At 37.6% G+C, this 17243-nt stretch overlaps 1 protein-coding gene across 1 annotated transcript in view; it reads right to left on the minus strand.

Moving 5' to 3' along the window:
* Positions 1-6497: 6497 nt before the first annotated feature.
* The window catches only part of TET2 (tet methylcytosine dioxygenase 2), a 133397-nt gene continuing 122651 nt past the window's right edge, over positions 6498-17243 (minus strand). Inside the window, 4 exon segments of the mRNA XM_019416365.2 lie at positions 6498-11204; positions 11206-11347; positions 13267-13621; positions 16101-16238. Coding sequence (XP_019271910.2) covers positions 9842-11204; positions 11206-11347; positions 13267-13621; positions 16101-16238 — 1998 coding nt within the window. The 3' untranslated portion in view covers positions 6498-9841.

The following is a 17243-nucleotide window of genomic DNA, read 5'->3' on the forward strand; positions in this document are numbered from 1 at the left end:
TGCCCTGTGACATCAGTTGTAATTTCTCCTCCGTAACTTCTGATTATATGAGTCCTCAGTCTTCTTTCTACTCTTCTGAGTTAGTGTAGCCAAAGGTTTGTCAATTTTATCTCTTATCTTTAAAAAGGCAGCTCTTAGTTTTACCAGTTTCTTTTGTTTTTCTGGTCTCTATTTCATGTATTTCTGCTCTGATTTTGGTTTTTGCCTTCCATCTGCTAACTTGGGCTTCAGTTTTTTCTTCCTTTTCTAGCTTCTCAAGGTATCAAGCTAGGTTGTTTATTTGAGATCTTTCTATTTTCTTAGGGTGCATTTATCACTGTAAACTTCCCTCTTATTACCACTCTTCCAGCATCTCACAGGATTTGATATGTTGTACCTCCATGTTCATTTGTTTCAGGATATTTATTGATTTTTCTTTTGATTTTTTCATGGAATTTTGACTAATTGTTATTTTTTATTTATTTTTACTCATGCATTTATTTTATTTTTAAAATTTTTTAACATTTTATTTAAACCCAAGTTTGTTAACTTAGTTAATGTAATAATGGTTTGAGAAATAGTCCCTTTTGATTTTTTTAGTTTGACCTATTGGATGTTCAGGAACATGTTGTTGAATATTTGTGAATTTTCCAGATTTCCTTTCATTACTGATTTCTAGTTTCATACAATTTTGGCTGGAAAAGATATTTGTTACTATTGGATTTCAAGCTTCTGAAATTTGTCAAAACTTGTTGTATGATGTATCGTGTGGTCTATTGTGAAGAAAGTTCTGTGTGCTCCTGAGAAGAATGTGTGTTCTGCTAGCGTTGGATCAGTGTTCTGTGTATGTCTATTAGGTTGGTTTGGTATAATGTTTGGTTCAAGTCTAACATTTCCTTGTTGATTTTCCATTTGGACGATCTCTCCATTGTTAAAAATGGAGCATCTGAGTCCCCTACTGTCATTGTATTGTTGTACCATATCTCCCCTCAGATCTGTTTGTATTTGCTTAATACATTTAGGTACTTCATTGTTGGGTGCACGTATATTTATGATTGTTTTATCTTCTTGATGAGTTGACCTCCTTGTTATATAATCTCCATCTTTTTCTCTTGCTACTGTTATTGGATAAAGTATATTTTTTCTAATATCAGTATAGCTTCATATCCCTGCTCTCTTTTTGGTTTCCACCTAAATGGAGTATGGTTTTTCATCCCTTCATTTGAACCTATATGTGTCCTTAAAGCTGAAGTGAGACTCTTGTAGGCAGCTTATAGTCTTGTGCGCGTGTGTGTGTGTGTGTGTGTGTGTGTGTGTTTAATCTATTAAGTCACTCTATGCCTTTTCATTGGAGAAATCGATCCATTAATACTTAATTATTGGTGGGTGAGGGCTTACTACTGCCATATTATTAATTTTTTCTAGGTGTTTTGAAGTTCCGTTTTTCTTTTATTTCTTGCTGCCTTCTTTGATAAGTTCATGATTTGCCACAGTAGAATGCTTTCATTCCCTTCTTTTTATCTTTGTGTATCTACTGTAAATTTTGGCTTTGTCATTCCCATGAGGTTTATATAAAACATTTTACATATAAAATCTATTTTATGCTAATAAGTTTCACTTTGATTGCTTACAAAAACACTATACTTTTACTTCCCCCCTTGTATGTTTCTCATGTCATCATTTACCATTTTTCAATCATGTATTCAACAAATTGTTAAAGCTATAGCTATTTTTATGCTTTTGTGCTTTAACCTTTATTCTAGAGTTAAATAGTTAGCACATTATCAGATGACAGTACAAGGGTATTCTGAATCTGCATGTATGCTTACCTTTACCAATGCTTTGTATATTTTCATGTTACTAATTAGTATCCTTTTGTTTCAACTTGAATTCATTTTAGCATTTCTTGTAATGCTGGTTTAGTGATGCTGAATTGCCTCAGCTTTTGTTTATTAAATCTTTATTTTACCTGCAATTCTGAAGGAAAACTTTAGTGAATAAAGTATTCTCAGTTGACAGCTTTTTTTTTTTTTTTTTTTTTTTTTTCCTTTTAGCACTTTGAATATATAGTCTCATTGTCTCCTGGCCTGTAAGGTCTCTGCTAAGAAATCCACTGATAGCCTTATGGGAGTTCTTTTGAATGAGAAATTTTTTTCTCTCACTGTTTTTTTTTAAAGTTTTTTTTTAATTAATTAATTTATTTTGGGAGAGAGAGAGAGAGAGAGAGAGACAATAGGGCAAAGAGGGACAGAGAGAGAATCCCAAGCAGGCTCCACACCATCAGTGCAGAGCCTGACATGGGGCTCGAACTCAGGAGCTGTGAGATCACAACCTGAGCCAAGATCAAGAGTCAGATGCTTAACCGACTGAGCCACCCAGGTGCCCCATCTCTAGACTCTTTTTAAATGTTCCCTTTGTCTTTGGTTTTAGAGTTTTGTTACCATGTGTCTTGAAGAACGTTTTGGATTAAAATATCGAAATAATCAATTAACTTCATGAATTTGGATCTTGATCTTTTAAAATCCATTCTTTGTGTGTGTGTGTGGGAGTAATACCTACAAATGGAATTATTGGCTTATATAATGATTTTTAATTTTTTGAGAAACCTCCCTACTGTTTTCCATAACAGCTGCACCAATTTACATTCCCACCAACGTGCATGAAGGTTTCTTTTTCTCCACATCCTCACCAACACTTGTTATTTCTTGTCTTTTTGACACTAGCCATTCTGACTTACGTGAGGTGGTATGTTATTGTGGTTTTGAGTTGAATTTCCCTGATAATTAGTGCTGTTGAGCATCTTGTTATGTCTGTTGTCTGTATGTCTTCTTTGGAAAAATGTCTATTAGTGTCCTCTATTTTTTAATCAGATCTTTTTTTGTGTGTGTGTGGTGTTGAGTTGTATGAGTTCTTTATGTATTTTGGATATTAACCCCTTATCAGATGTATAATTTGCAACTATCTTCTCCCATTCAGTAGGTTGTTTTTTCATTTTGTTGATGATTTTCTTTTCTGTGTACTTTAGTTTGACATAGTCCCAATTGTTTTTGTTTTTATTTCACTTGCCTGAGGAGACAGATCCAAAACGTTATTGCTAGGACTGATGTCCAAGAGATAACTGCCTATGTTTTCTTTTAGAAGTTTTATGGTTTCAGGTCTTGAATTTTCAGGCCTTGCATTTAGGTCTTGAATCCATTTTGAGTTTCTTTTTGTGTATAGTGTATGAAAATAGCCCAGTTTCTTTCTTTCTTTCTTTCTTTCTTTCTTTCTTTCTTTCTTTCTTTCTTTCTTTCTTTTGTTCTTTCTTTCTTTCTTTCTTTCTATCTTTTGTTCTTTCTTTCTTTCTTTCCTTCTTGTATGTAGCAGTCCAGTTTTCCCAACACCATGTATTGAAGAGTCTGTCTTTTCCTCATTACCCATTCTTGCCTTCTGTATTATAGATTAATTGGCTATATAAGCATGGGTTTGTTTCTGGGCTCTCTGTTCTGTTAATCTACATGTTTTTGTTTTTGTACCAATGCCAGACTGTTTTGATTACTATAGGTTGGTAGCATAGTTTGAAATCTGGGAGCATGATACCTTCAGCTTTGTTCTTTCCCAAGGTTATGGACTATCTGAAGTTTTGAGTAGTTCTATACAAATTTTAGGATTATTCTTTCTAGTTCTGATTGCTATTTTAATAGGGAATGAAATCTTGTCATTCACCACAACATGGATGGACCTAGAGGGCATTATGCTAAGTGAAATAAAACAGAAAAATACAAATACTATATGATTTCACTTACATGCGGAATCTAAAAAGCAAATCAAATGAACAAACAGAAGTAGACTGATAAGTATACAGAGAACAAACTGGTAGTTGCTAGAGGGGAGGGGGTAGAGGAATGGATAAAATACGTGAAGGAGATTAAGAAGTGCAAACATCTAGTCATAAAATAAGTCATGGAAATGTAGGGTACAGCATAGGGAACGCAGTCTATGATATTGTAAGAACCTTATATGGTGACAGATGGTAACTACACTTATCATGGTGAGCATTTCACAGTGTATGTGATTGCCACATTGCTATGTTGTACAAATGAACCAATGTAATGTTGTATATTAGCTACACTTCAACAAAAAATGCATCATTGTCACAGTTCTCCTTGAAGACCCAAGTCAGCTCATGTTTCTCCTCTGGTGAGAGCCCTATGATGTCCTGCTATGCAGAACGCAGGCCGCAGGACAGAGAGTGCTCTTCCTAGGGAGGATCCTCCACCTAACCATGCTCCCACCACACTTTCATACCTCGTTCTAGTCCAACCACAGCCTTTCTGTGCTCAGGAGTTCACTTTCAGGCCTTTAACCTGCTGTTCTCCCTGCTTAATGTATTCTTTCTCAAATATCCTCATGGCTTGCATTTCACTGCCTTCAGTTCATACCTCACCAGTAAGACTTCCTTGACCAAGCTACAAAAATTCCCCATCTCTCCATGGAGAGAATTCTCCCTTTCTCCATGCCCTTTCTTTCCTTCCCTTATGACTTTTATCTCCATATTTACTTCATTCTGTGCCTCTCTCCCCTGAGCAGAACATAAGACCTGAGAGGATAGGGACTTACTGGTTTGTTCACTCCTGGATGCCTAATTCCCAGAAATGTGCCTGACACCATTTTTCAGAGTGGGAGCTTGAAAATATTTGTGAAAGAATTAATAAATGAATGGTTACATAAAATCAGGGTGTGGGAAAGGTGATCTCTAAGGTCTCATTCAAATCTGCTTATCCATAATTTTGTACAGTTAAGGAGTATTTCCTCTTTCTCACTGACAACTTGGAAATACATAAAACTACTAAGGTAAAAAATAATAGCTTCTGCTGAACTAATTAACATAATAGCTGCTTAAAAAAATTCTTTTGATGTGTTTTAAAGAAACTCCTTTATTCCTCCCCCAAACAGCCTTGTGAGATAGGTACTATTATTTTCCTTCTCCAAAGGCAGAAATTGAGGAAAAGAAAGCATTAACCCCTAGCCCAAGGGTCAGCAAGGTGAGCATTAAGATGTGGTCGGTGGACCGAGCCTCCTAGCAAGAAGCAAAGGGGAAGAAGGGAGATGAAAAATTTTGTAAGAACAGCTGTTTATTCTAGTTTGTGCTTAAAGCTTTACATTCTCAATGCTCACCACATCTCTGTGAGGGACGCACTATTTTATCACTTTTACAGATGAGGCTTGATGGCACACAGCTAGTCAAAATGCAAGGCTGAATCCCAAACCAGGTGCTTTTTACCTTGCTGTTACTTGTGCTTTATTGTATTCCTTGGAGCTAAATCAAGACCTGCCCATGGGGGAAGGGTTAGGGCACCACAGGGGCCTCTCAAGTTTCAAGTAACAACACCCAGATTTCTCTTAATGTGAAGAGCTACGTAAGGAATAAAAGCCAGCGCTCAGTGAATATGGCCACAAAGTCCCAACTCAGCAATTTAAATGATCTGAATCCATTGTTCTGGGGGTCAGGGAGAAGTAGCACGTCTTCGTGTAACGATTTTCCTCAACACCCAAGTAGAAATCTCATTTCAGTTTGAATTAAAAATTAAGGACTAAAATGTCAAATTGGGTAGAGAAATTCCTTTTGAAACCATACAAAAGGAAGCCCCCCAAAGAAAGCACATTCGTCTGGTGTCTACATGGGGGAAAGAGCTGCTCCTTTCTTGAGTGAATGTTGGACTAGACAAGCACGGATATTTGTGAGAAATTGCCTGGTAAGAGAGGGAAATGCAGGCAGGTGGCCTCCAATATAGGGGAACAAAAGTATCTTTGTTCTTTGAAACTGAGGAGCACTGGTAACACAAACAATCTCTAATCACAGTTAATTCTCTTCTAAGCATCTGTTGTGAACTGTAGCAACCAGAGAGTGTGCTCTAGGATGGAGGAGGGCAGGGGGAAAGCTCCCCAAGCCCTTAGTGGTGAGCCCAGTGACCGCTGGGTGAGCCAGCATCTTCAGGCAGCAAGCACTGTCCCCTCACACTATGGAAAGAAAAGATGTTCCTCCTGCACCGCACCCCCCCCCCCCGGCCCCCCGCTGGCCTCTCCTCTTCCTAACACTGCCTGCCTTTGGATAGGTGGGAAGAGGACTTTTCCTTGAGAAGAGTGGATGTGAAGAGGAAACTGAGTCTGAGAACAGGGCCAGCCTTAGACCTAAGCCATGTGAGCTCAGCCCCATGTACCTGCGTCGCTGAGAAGCCCTCACAAGCCACACACGCCACTAAGGATGTCCGTTTAAGGTCAGCCAAAGTGCTATTGCTCCAAACCTAATACTGGTTATACACACAAAGTGAGCAAGCTAAAGCTGGAAAAAGGTTGAGTATCTAGGCTATTCCACTACAGAAATCATTTGGCTCTAACGATCTAGATATTATTTTAGGTGCCGTTTAACAAATAACCATCTAAGAAGTATCTTTAAAAAGCAATTTCTTTTCATTCCCTTTGCCTCATTGAAGTAGTGGTAGTTTGGGTGGTAAACAGAAACTTCAACAAGACAATAATTAGAGTGCATTAAATAAATATAAATTTTATTAAAAACACTCACATAGCGTTATCAGGAATGATATAATAATAAACGCTTTCAAATAACCTGCATCCATAACATTACAATACTTACAGTATTTATAACCATCCTCAGGTTTTATAGACAAACCAAACATGAAAATGAAATGAAACTAAGTCTTAAAAAAAGCATAGAAAAATGCACACAGAGTTCATTATCTTAGTGTCAAACTGCAGAAGTTTCCTACACAAGTTAACCACTAGCTTTACAAGTGAACTGTACATACACCACTGTGCGTCAGTCAAGATGAAAAGTTCATTCAAGTAAAGTTGACACCACTCAGAAGCATTTTCAAGTATGGCTATATAGTTAACCTGATATTCCTATATAAGCAAATTGGAGATCTGCTTCCATTCATTCTAACTGAGGCAGGTTGGATATTTACAACTATAGATCTGTTATTTACAATATGCCACTCGGTTTCCTCTCCTCCTCCCTCCTTACCTCTCGCCAAACCCCAAGCTACACTTCTTGTTCTCTTGTTGGCCAGCAGTTTGACAAATGACAGTGGATGGTATGGAAACCAAACATTCATATAGGGATGGCTGACTCAAAACCAACAGATGTGCACGTAGTAATCAAATATTTGGGGTTAGATGTATGACATACGCAAAATATTAAAATCGTGTGGTTTGACATATGCAAAGCAAACATTTTTGAAATGTTTATCAATTCGTCACAGCCAAAAATGGGAAATTGTTTTTCATAGACAAAAATCCCGTTATAAAGACTTGACCAGTAAAACTCAAAGGCCTTGTTTGATTACGAATTTATTTGCAATGTTAGTAAACACAAATGTACTTAGACAAAAATGTAATTGATCAATTGCACACCATACCCCTATGTGTTCTGCCTCTGTGGGGGATGTCCGCATGGGCCTGGACTCTATTGACTCCAGGATCGAAACATTTTATCTAGAGTGCTGACTCTAGCCAACAGCCACTTGCCAAACTCCTGCCTTACAAGTTTCCCTTTATCAACTCAGTGCATTCTATTTTCGTGTAATTTTTTTTTTTTTTTCCTGCTTGAGACAGTCAAAAGATTCCCCAAACTTTTAAAATGCTTTTCTTTACAATAAAAAGAGCCAACAGATTTACAAAATTAGTTTTAGTTACATCAGGACATATACAAGTAAAATAGGAGGGATTCAAAATAAAAGGGTTAAATCCCTGAAAAAGAATATATTTATTAACCTACAACAATTTTACATAAACACAGGTGACATGTTGGCATAAGGAGAACATGAGCTGAAATATCCCTGAATTTTTAGAACAAAAAGGATGAAGTTCAAGTTATACTTGCTAAGAAATCAAGTATTGAAAAAAGATATGCTTTTTTAATAATAATAATAAAAAGACTTGGAAAAAAATGATGGTACATGATGCTATAAGCTTTCATTCTCAGTTCAATATCCTATTGCCAAACTAGTGTTGAGGTATATGACAAGTAGGAACATCACCCAAACCTTTAATGAATTCTTAGCTCACATTATGATATATTTGTAGCAGGCTGAGTAGCACCATCATGATGTGAATTCTGCTTCAAATCCATATATATATATACACATATATATGTATATATTTAATTTTTTTTTACAGTACTAAAATACTAAAGCATTGCGTTAAAAAAGTTTTGTTTACAATTTAATTTACTTACTATACATCTCTTTCACTTCTTTATACAAATTAATGATTTATAACCACCACAGCAAACCAGCTGCCTGTTTTTTTTTTTTCTTTTTAATTAACAGATTCACATGGAACTAACCCTGTTTATTATTCTTATGCAGGCATCAGTCTGCTCAATCTTCCTGGAAAAGAGGACACTTAAGCTAAGAAATGACAACATCACAATGTACAATTATCAACACAAAAGCACACTGCCATTGGGTTTGCTGAAGAGCACACAGATCCATAAAATAGCATCAGCTTAAGTGAACTAGCTTTGTTAAGTCTGTAGCATGTCATTGTTAACCTGCAGTTAATAGAAAATTCTTAAAACTACATATTTGAGCAATGAACTTGTCATACAATTTTGTATAAAACTGTTTTACAGTATAGCATGTGAGATGAGCACCAGAAAACGTGTTGTGGACTAAAGTTATTCCCTTGAATCCAGTAAGCCCCATTGTGGATTTAACTGGCTATATTAAAAATGGACACATTGCTCATCAGCAGATGCATGGCTAAAAGCAAAAATAGTTTAAAAGCTTTCCTTATTTCTTTAAAAAGAATCAACTTTGAATTCTAAAATGAAAGTAAACTTTTTTTTTTTTTTAAACATCTCAGTACCTTAGCATTGTTCAAGTTGTCAAAGCTTAGGTAGACAAAGTGCTTCTAAAACACCATTTAAAATATTTATACATATACATGTGTGTGCACATATACATATGTGTGTATATATATATGTACATATATACGTTTATTGTCCTACAAGGACTTTACTGGATGAGCAAAATCCAGAGGCCTTTAAATGTCCACATTAAAAAAAAAAAAACAAAAAAAACAAAAAAAAAAACCCCAAAAAAACCAAAACCTCATGTAAGAATAGGTAATTATGATAAAAATTTGAATGAAAAGGTACCCCTGTTATTCAAGGGCATTGGAGTACACTGATAGAATCTTGATGATATAAAGGCATTAAATTTTCAAATGTTAAAGACACCATTTTCTTAGCACCATTTCTTAAAACATCCAAACAAATTCAGTGTTTTGCTGTCTATTCATTTATGCTTCCTGTAGCTATTTTGATAAATAAAAGTTAATATTAAGATTACAGTAAAAACTGCATGTTAAAAAGCCATAATTCCAGTATTTCAGTACATTGTATATTCAGCACCAGATGGTATTTTAAAATTCCTGCCACTGTAATACTACAGTACTTGTTTGATTTGTGTTCCATGACTATGCAAACTCGGTATTATTAAAAGTGGTCACAGATGTGTAGAGTTGTAAGGGGGAAAAATCACATTTACATATCCTCTCGTCCAATAATAGAACCAGTGTTTAAAAATGTAAATTGTGGAACACTTTCCTCCCCACCTTCTTTTTGCATAGAATGCTTTGGTCTTTTGCCTAGATGCCATCTGTGACCACTTAGGAGTCGGGGGAAATTAAGTGCTATGGTAAGATGATCTCTTGTTTTGCTGGTGAGCTGAGGTTCTTCCCACCACATTTGTCATGAATCCTGTGTTATTTCCCCACTGCCCACGTCATGAGAACTATACTATGGACAGGTTGGTTGTGGTCTTTTCAAATGAGGTACCCACCACGAGGGGAGACATCATATGTATCTGTTGTAAGGCCCTGTGACCCGAGTGAAGGCATATGGAGATGTAGTTACTGTGGAGTCTGTGGTCACGGACATGGTCCTTTCGGCAAGGGATTTGATGAAGCGCAGGTAAGTGGGCTCGGAAGGTTCATGTGGCTCAGCGGGCTCCCGTTTCACTTTTTTGCCATGGGTTTTCTGAGGCACATAGTCTGGGCCATACTTCTCACACTCTTCCTCTTTCTCTCGGGCTTTTTCAGCCATTTTGGCTTCCCAGAGCGCCAAGCCATGTTTTGGCTCATTCATGCTCTTATGCTGATAAAAGACAAGGGAGATCCTGGTGGGGTGATTCCTATTGGGATTCTTTAAAGGGGTTGTGGCATGAAGCTCGCGCTTGGCACACTCGATGAGAATTGACCCATGAGTTGGAGCCACAGCCACTCCCCCGATGTCAGGATCTAGAAAGCTCTGCTCACTGTCTGACCAGACTTCATCATTGTCCTCGGCGGCAGGGGGCTGCTTTTCCTGACTGCCAGCATCATGTAATTTGTGTAAGCCTTCTTGGACAGGAGCAGTTCTATCATGGTTAAGACCTGGAAGCATCTTTGATAACCCATTAGCTGTGTGGGAAAGCATGTCATTCTCCTTGTTTTGGAGATGCAGGGCATGGAGAGAGCTGTTGAACATGCCTGGAGCTGCCCCGTAGTTATGGATTATGTGAGAAGATGGGTGATGTTCGCCATTCTTATAGTCTATGTTTGGATTGCTCAAATTGGGTGGTAATCTAGAGGCGGCTCCCATGAAGTGGCCATCCATCTCATGAGTGGAATAAGGAGGAAATGTCCCTACATGGTGTACGTTTGTTTTAATAGTACAACTGCTGAAGGCATCTCCTTGCATATTTTGGTTTCCATAACCTAAGTACTTAGAAGTAAAACTCTGGCTATTTCCAAACCTTGGCTGGTAGAGTGTATGGATGGGTGGTAGACTGAGCTTAGAGAGAGGGTCTTGGTTTGGATACCTATATAGATCCATGGACTGAGACTGAGGAGAATAGGAACCCAGATATGGGGAGCAGTTGTCCACTGATACATTTCCATTACATTGATAGGATGGATATTGGTTACTCTGATTCAAAAGCCCAGGGTAGGGATTCATGGGATTAGAAGAATTCAAATATGAACCTGCAGCTTGGGATGAGGTGGAATAGAGGTTCATAGGGCTGGCACCTCCATAAATCTCTGAAGTGTGTGAAGAGCTCGGATAAGCCTGGATAACTGGATTGGGCCGTCTCATGTACACACTGGTAGATCCAGAGGAAGAGTAAGAGCTGACAGACTCTGATTGAGGGTTATTTGTCATGGGGTTATGCTGGGGCGGCGGGTGGCGGCGGCTGCGGCTGCTGCTGCGGCTGCTGCTGCTGCGGGGGCTGCTTCTGTGGCTGTGGAGGTTGCTTCGGCAGTTGCGGGGGTGGGGGCTGCTGGGACTGTTGAATGACTGGTCCTGAAAGTCGCAAAAGTTCTGTGGACAGGATATGAGAGAGCACACAAACGTGTTCGATTATTATCTCACAGAAGCTAGTGAGGATGCTTAGCTGTATGTGAGAACCACCACTAAGATTATGCAATACCCATCAAATAAGGATAAGAGCAAAGTCAGGGCTCTGATCACTGTCTGGCATCATTTTTTTTGCCTAAAGCATTAGATAAAATAGATCTCCAGAACAGTACAATTTAGTAAGTGAAGAAAAATGTAACAAATATCCAAAAGATATTTGACTGAGAGCATCATGTTTTCTGGAGGTTCTGTGTATCTGACCATGCCACACCCTACCTGAAGCGCCCTTCTCCCTCCACCCCATCTCCCTGCCCTTCCTTGAGACAGGTATCCCTTCCTCAAGGAAGCCTTCTATGACCTCATCTGCTAGTGCATGTACAATACCCACTGAAAACATAAGTCAGAGCAATGTTTTGTAATATACTGTAATTGATCATTTTTAGTCCTCTCCTCCTCCTAGCACAAAGCAGTTCCTTGAAGGAAGGGACCATGTCCCTTTTACTTTATTCCTCCAATGCCTGGGGCATGCAGTAGCAATTTGTTAAATAGTTGGAAGTTGCATAAAATTTGTTATTGAAGATTCATCAATGCTATGAGAAAAGGAATGACACTCACTTAAACACCCAAAGCATATCTTCTATAATTGGCAAACCCTACTTACACAGTTGTTAATAAAACTTTAAAGAAATTTTCAGCTTTGTAAATAAAATTTTCATACTTCTATTTTATGACCTCACTTAAAAATCTACATATGAGAAGTGAACAAATAAATGGAGCTGTAAGGGCAGTCTTGAGAATTGAAATGATTATTACAGAAATCAGTTAGAAAAGACGGGAGGAAAAGTTCTACCCAATGATATGATGATACGTTATGGTTAACTTACAGGAGAGATTAATGAGTGAATAGGATTTACTGCTCTTAGTATAAGTCAACCAACATATGTTTATTAAGCATCTTTAGCACATTATCCTAAATTACTTAGTTTCTTTAAGTTTTGAAATAAATTAGTAGGGAACTTTGACTTTGTGAAGCAAACATGGTTGGCTCTCAGCAAACTGGTAGGCTAAACTTAAAAGATAACCATTCTTCTTTTGTTAATGGTCAGGTTAACCATCTGTGAAATGAGACGTGGACATTATATTTATGGCTTTTTATAGCAAATAATTGAAGATATAACCAAGGGGCTTTGAAAATATCAACTTAGTACTGATAAATAATGCTCTATTGCTACTGCTACAGATGTGATCTGTTTGCATAGGTAAAAGCTTTTATAAGATAACTACGTGTGGATACCCCTCCTTAACTCAGACTTAATATGGCTACCCCTCCCTGATAAATCCTATTTCCAAACTTCTTATTTCAACAAATAGTACTGTCTTAGTTATCTAGGCTTAAAATGTTGACATCAATCTTAAATTTTTCTTCTTCTTCATTCTAATGTTTTGTCACCAATGTATTGATAATCATTTTGGAAGCATTCGCTACCATCATTTTTGCTAAATCTTCATTGCTATCATCCAGACTCAAGCTTTTATTACTTTACTCTTGGTTTATTGCATCTGTCTCCAAACTCATAGCTTCTCTGCTTCTAATTTGGCCTCCCTGCCACTGCTAGATTAACATGAATTTCACCATGTTACCTACCTGTCATGTAAAACTTTGCCATTTATTATAGAATAAAATCCAGACTTCTCCATCAAGCTGGGGTTGAGGGTGCAGTATCTCATTACCAAGTCCAAGAGCAAAACCTGGCCCTTGGGACTTCAGAGACAATTCTAGTACAAAACTGATACCATGATCGAATATAATCATCCAAAATTAACTCTTCATTTTTAACCTAAGTTTCATATAACATATCTACAATGCTTCATATTACATTTACCTGCCAACTGTTTAGCCTGGCTTGCGTTTTCAGTCTGTTTTGTACGAGATGAGGCTGACTTTTCCTTTTCGTTCTTATTTGTGCTGTTCTCCAGAGAGGAAAGCTTTTCAGCTGCAGCTTTCTTGGCTTCTAGTTTCCTCTGTCGGCATGTCTTGACAGGCTCTGCTAACATCCTGACTTTCCGCCGAAAAGAACTCAGCACCTGAATGGCACCACTTTGTTTTTTCTCCTCCTGAGCTTCTACACTCCCAAACTCATCCACATCAGAGACTTTGTAGAGAGGCAGAACATGGAGCTGCTCGTCCTCAGGTTTCCCTCCAATTTCTCGATTGTCTTCTCTAGTGAGGGTGCATACCTGGTAGGGAGATAACACAGTACTGCCTCAGTTTCAGTCTAAAAGAAACTGTGTGTGTGTGTGTGTGTGTGTGTGTGTGTGTGTGTGTGTGTGTGTGTGTCTGTCTGTCTGTCTGTCTCCCTCTTAGCATTTACATTTGTGGTGGTGGTCTACTGGGCCAGGTCAGTGACATGCATATTACCAAAAAACCACATCTGTCTGTTATTAAGGGTGATTGCATCAAAATGGTACAGGGAGATAGACAAGTTCATGTTGACTTTTTTTTTTTCCTTTCCTTTTGTGTTTGGGCGGGGAGGGGGGCGGTCTATCATGAACCTGTGGTGACTTTGTTCTTCACATACATTTCTTACTCTAAGGGAAGAAGCAACACTCCCACCAAACAGAAGCAATCTCCCACTTTTCACCCTTCAAAAATAGATGTGAAGCCTCTTCAAAAAGAGGCCGAAAGTTATACCAAATGATTTCCTCTGTTTTTGCTAATATCACATTCACCTAATCTCATACTTCGTACACAATGAAATTTTGCATCTATCCTCACACTTGACTTCAAACTCTCCTTCACTGTGCTTAAGACATTTTCACAAGAGACCAAAGAGAAATATAAATATGTGAAATGGAAGATTTGGTTGATATAGGTAATGTGTAACTTAACACTGCTTCTACCTTCTTGTCTCCTCTGTACTTGTTAAACCTAACTTACTGTTTCTCTTCTCTCTTATTTCTTTTGTAGGATATCACAGCATACAAGGGTCTATTCCAAGAAAGGGGGGAAAAACTACTTCTCTTGCTTTGATAATTTAATGATACTTTTCCTCTTTTGTTAGCCACAGTCATATTGGTTTTGATGAAAGATTATCTGTTGGTTTTAAAATACCAGATTTTAGTATTTAGTGTTTTTGACTAATGCAGAAAAAAATGTGAGCATGATTATTTAAAGTCCGAGGCAATATAAAATCACTAGAAGATACTCTTGAAAGGAATGTGATCATAACAGACTTACCTTGATAGAGAAGTTTAATATGAGGTGGCACTAAAATGAGTTTTCACTTCCTATACATCAAAGTCTTCCAAATCCATGTCTCTGATCACTTATTACCTTTTCCCACATGTTATTAGTTCTTACCTAGTGCTGCTTTCCTTTGCACCTGATGGAAACTGTGACCTATCAGAGGCAAATTCCTTTAGGCAAAGCCTTTTTCTCATCCCTGCCTACTCTTCATTCCCTTGCTAGAGTGAAACATGGTTATCTTTAGGATCTACCATAGCATTTTTTTTCCCTCCAGAATCTAGCCTAGCCTCCTAATAGTGAGCATGTGTTCAATACACAATTAGTGAAGGTTTTACATATTTTTTTTTATTATTAAAAAAAAAATTCTGACTTCTGTTTTAGACTATTAACCTGATACTTTTTCTGCTTTTCAACAAAAACTTCATATCAGGTTCTGTGAATTACTTCCACCATTGCTTACCACCTGAATTCTTCTCTACCCTAGACTATAATTTTAGTTTCTGTATTCTATTTTTTTTAATGTTTATTTATTTTTGAGAGAGAGAGAGAGAGAGAGAGAGAGAGAGAGAGAGAAAGGAGAGAGAGAGAGAGAGAGAGAGAGAGAGAGAGAGAATCCCAAGCAGGCTCTTCTATGCTGTCAGCACAGAGACCGACATGGGGCTCCAACTCACGAACTGTGAGATCATGACTGAACCAAAATCAAGAGTCAGACATTTAACCAACTGAGCCCCCCAGGTGCCCCATGTATTCTATTTTTCATTTTAAGTCTCACTGGTCATCTTCCTCAACTACACATATATCCATGTTGATGACTCACTAGGTAGATTACTTTATAGTTTCTTCACTTGAATTTTTCATTCCTTATTTTCACCCTGGTTTATGCCTCAACATGCAAGGCCACACTGTGGACTCTGTCAGTATGGAACCCTGTTCTACCCTAAGACCATGTCCATTTTCTCCATTTAGCATAACCTCTGATTATACAGCCTGATCCAGTCCAACTACTGTAATATGTAGTAATAATGGGCTCTTTTGTACTTTGAATCTTCTATAGTGGTTGCTGTGCCATGGATGATGCATTTTTCATTTGTACTTCTTTCTGCGAGGTAGATTGGTGCCTTGGCTTGTATATGGCTTTTTCACTTTACTGATTATAACCTACCAGATGCCTGACATTGAATTTTGAAGGAACTTTTGGCAGCTAATGGTAGTTGGCAATGCAATCACTGGTTTAGTTCTGTACCAAGCGTTTCCATGATTTTCATGTGCTTATCAACTGTTTTCCACTCATGTGACAACCTGTTATAAGAGTACTAGATATGTCAAACGAGGGCACCTTTGCAACAGCAATTCATTCATGAAAACACTTGTGCAATGACATCTGCAGAGAACATATTACTCTAATCACAGGATAACTTCCAGCCTTCCACTCTTCAACAGGCTGTGCTAACTGTTCTGTGCCCCACTTACCAATGTGCTGCCATTCTGCATGTTGTGTAAGTCTCTATGGGCATGAGCACAGAAGTCCAAACATGCAGTGACCCCTGAGAATGGACGGCCTTCCTTCAGACCCAGTCGGCATTCTGGTGCTCTGTGTTCATATTCAATCTGAAAAACAGAAGCATGTGTGTGAATGGGGAACTACTTAGGCATTTGAAATTCTTAGGCATACATTTGAGAAAAAAGTATAAGACCTGTGCACTGAGCAGATCAGAAAGATTTTTTAGTATTTAGGTTATTCAGAATTAAAAAAAAAAAGTTGCATATATTATATCCAGAAATACAATGGAATGACACAAAACAGACCAAACGTTTTGACATGGTAAAGTTTTTATTTTACAGTGTTGAAGTATAACTGACATACATTAAACAGTATATATTTAAAGTGTACTATTTGATTAGTTTTGACATGAGTATATGTGAAACCATTGCCACAATCAAAATAACGTACCTATCCGTTACTCCCAAAAGTTTCTTCCTTCCGCTTTTAAATTCATGTCTCTTCCTTTGTTCCCAGGAAACTACTGATCTGCTTTCTGTAACTACAGATTAGTTTACATTTTCTAGAATTTTATATAAATGGGTCTGTTTTGAGTTAATTTTTATATATGGCATAAGATTAAGAGTCAAGGTTAGTTTTCTTCCATATGGCTATCCAACTGTTCAAACACTACTGCAAAGATAAATTATCCTTTGCCACTAAATTGTCTTTTTTTGAAAATCAACTGATTGTACATGCTGGACCTATTTCTGGACTTTCTATTCTTATTGTTTGGTATATAATAGTGTAGTGGGTATGTATGTGTATATATGCCAACATCACTGTCTTGATTACTAGTAAATATAGATTTTTAGTGAATCTTGAAATCAGGGATTATAACTCTCCAAATTCTGATCTTCTTTTTGAAAATTGTTTGACTATTCCAGATCCTTTGCATTTGTCTTTCTATATATTTACAAACACCCTGTCAATTCCTTCAAAACACTTGGTAACATTTTGATAGGTCATATACTAAGTCCATTGAATGACTTGGGGAAAACTGACATCTTAAAAATATTAGTCCTGTGATCCATAAACATAGTAGACCTTTCCATTTGGGGTCTTTTATAATT

The sequence above is a fragment of the Panthera pardus genome, unplaced genomic scaffold (genome assembly GCF_024362965.1).
Source record: "Panthera pardus isolate Hobbes unplaced genomic scaffold, ASM2436296v1 HiC_scaffold_13, whole genome shotgun sequence".
Lineage (NCBI taxonomy): Eukaryota > Metazoa > Chordata > Mammalia > Carnivora > Felidae > Panthera > Panthera pardus.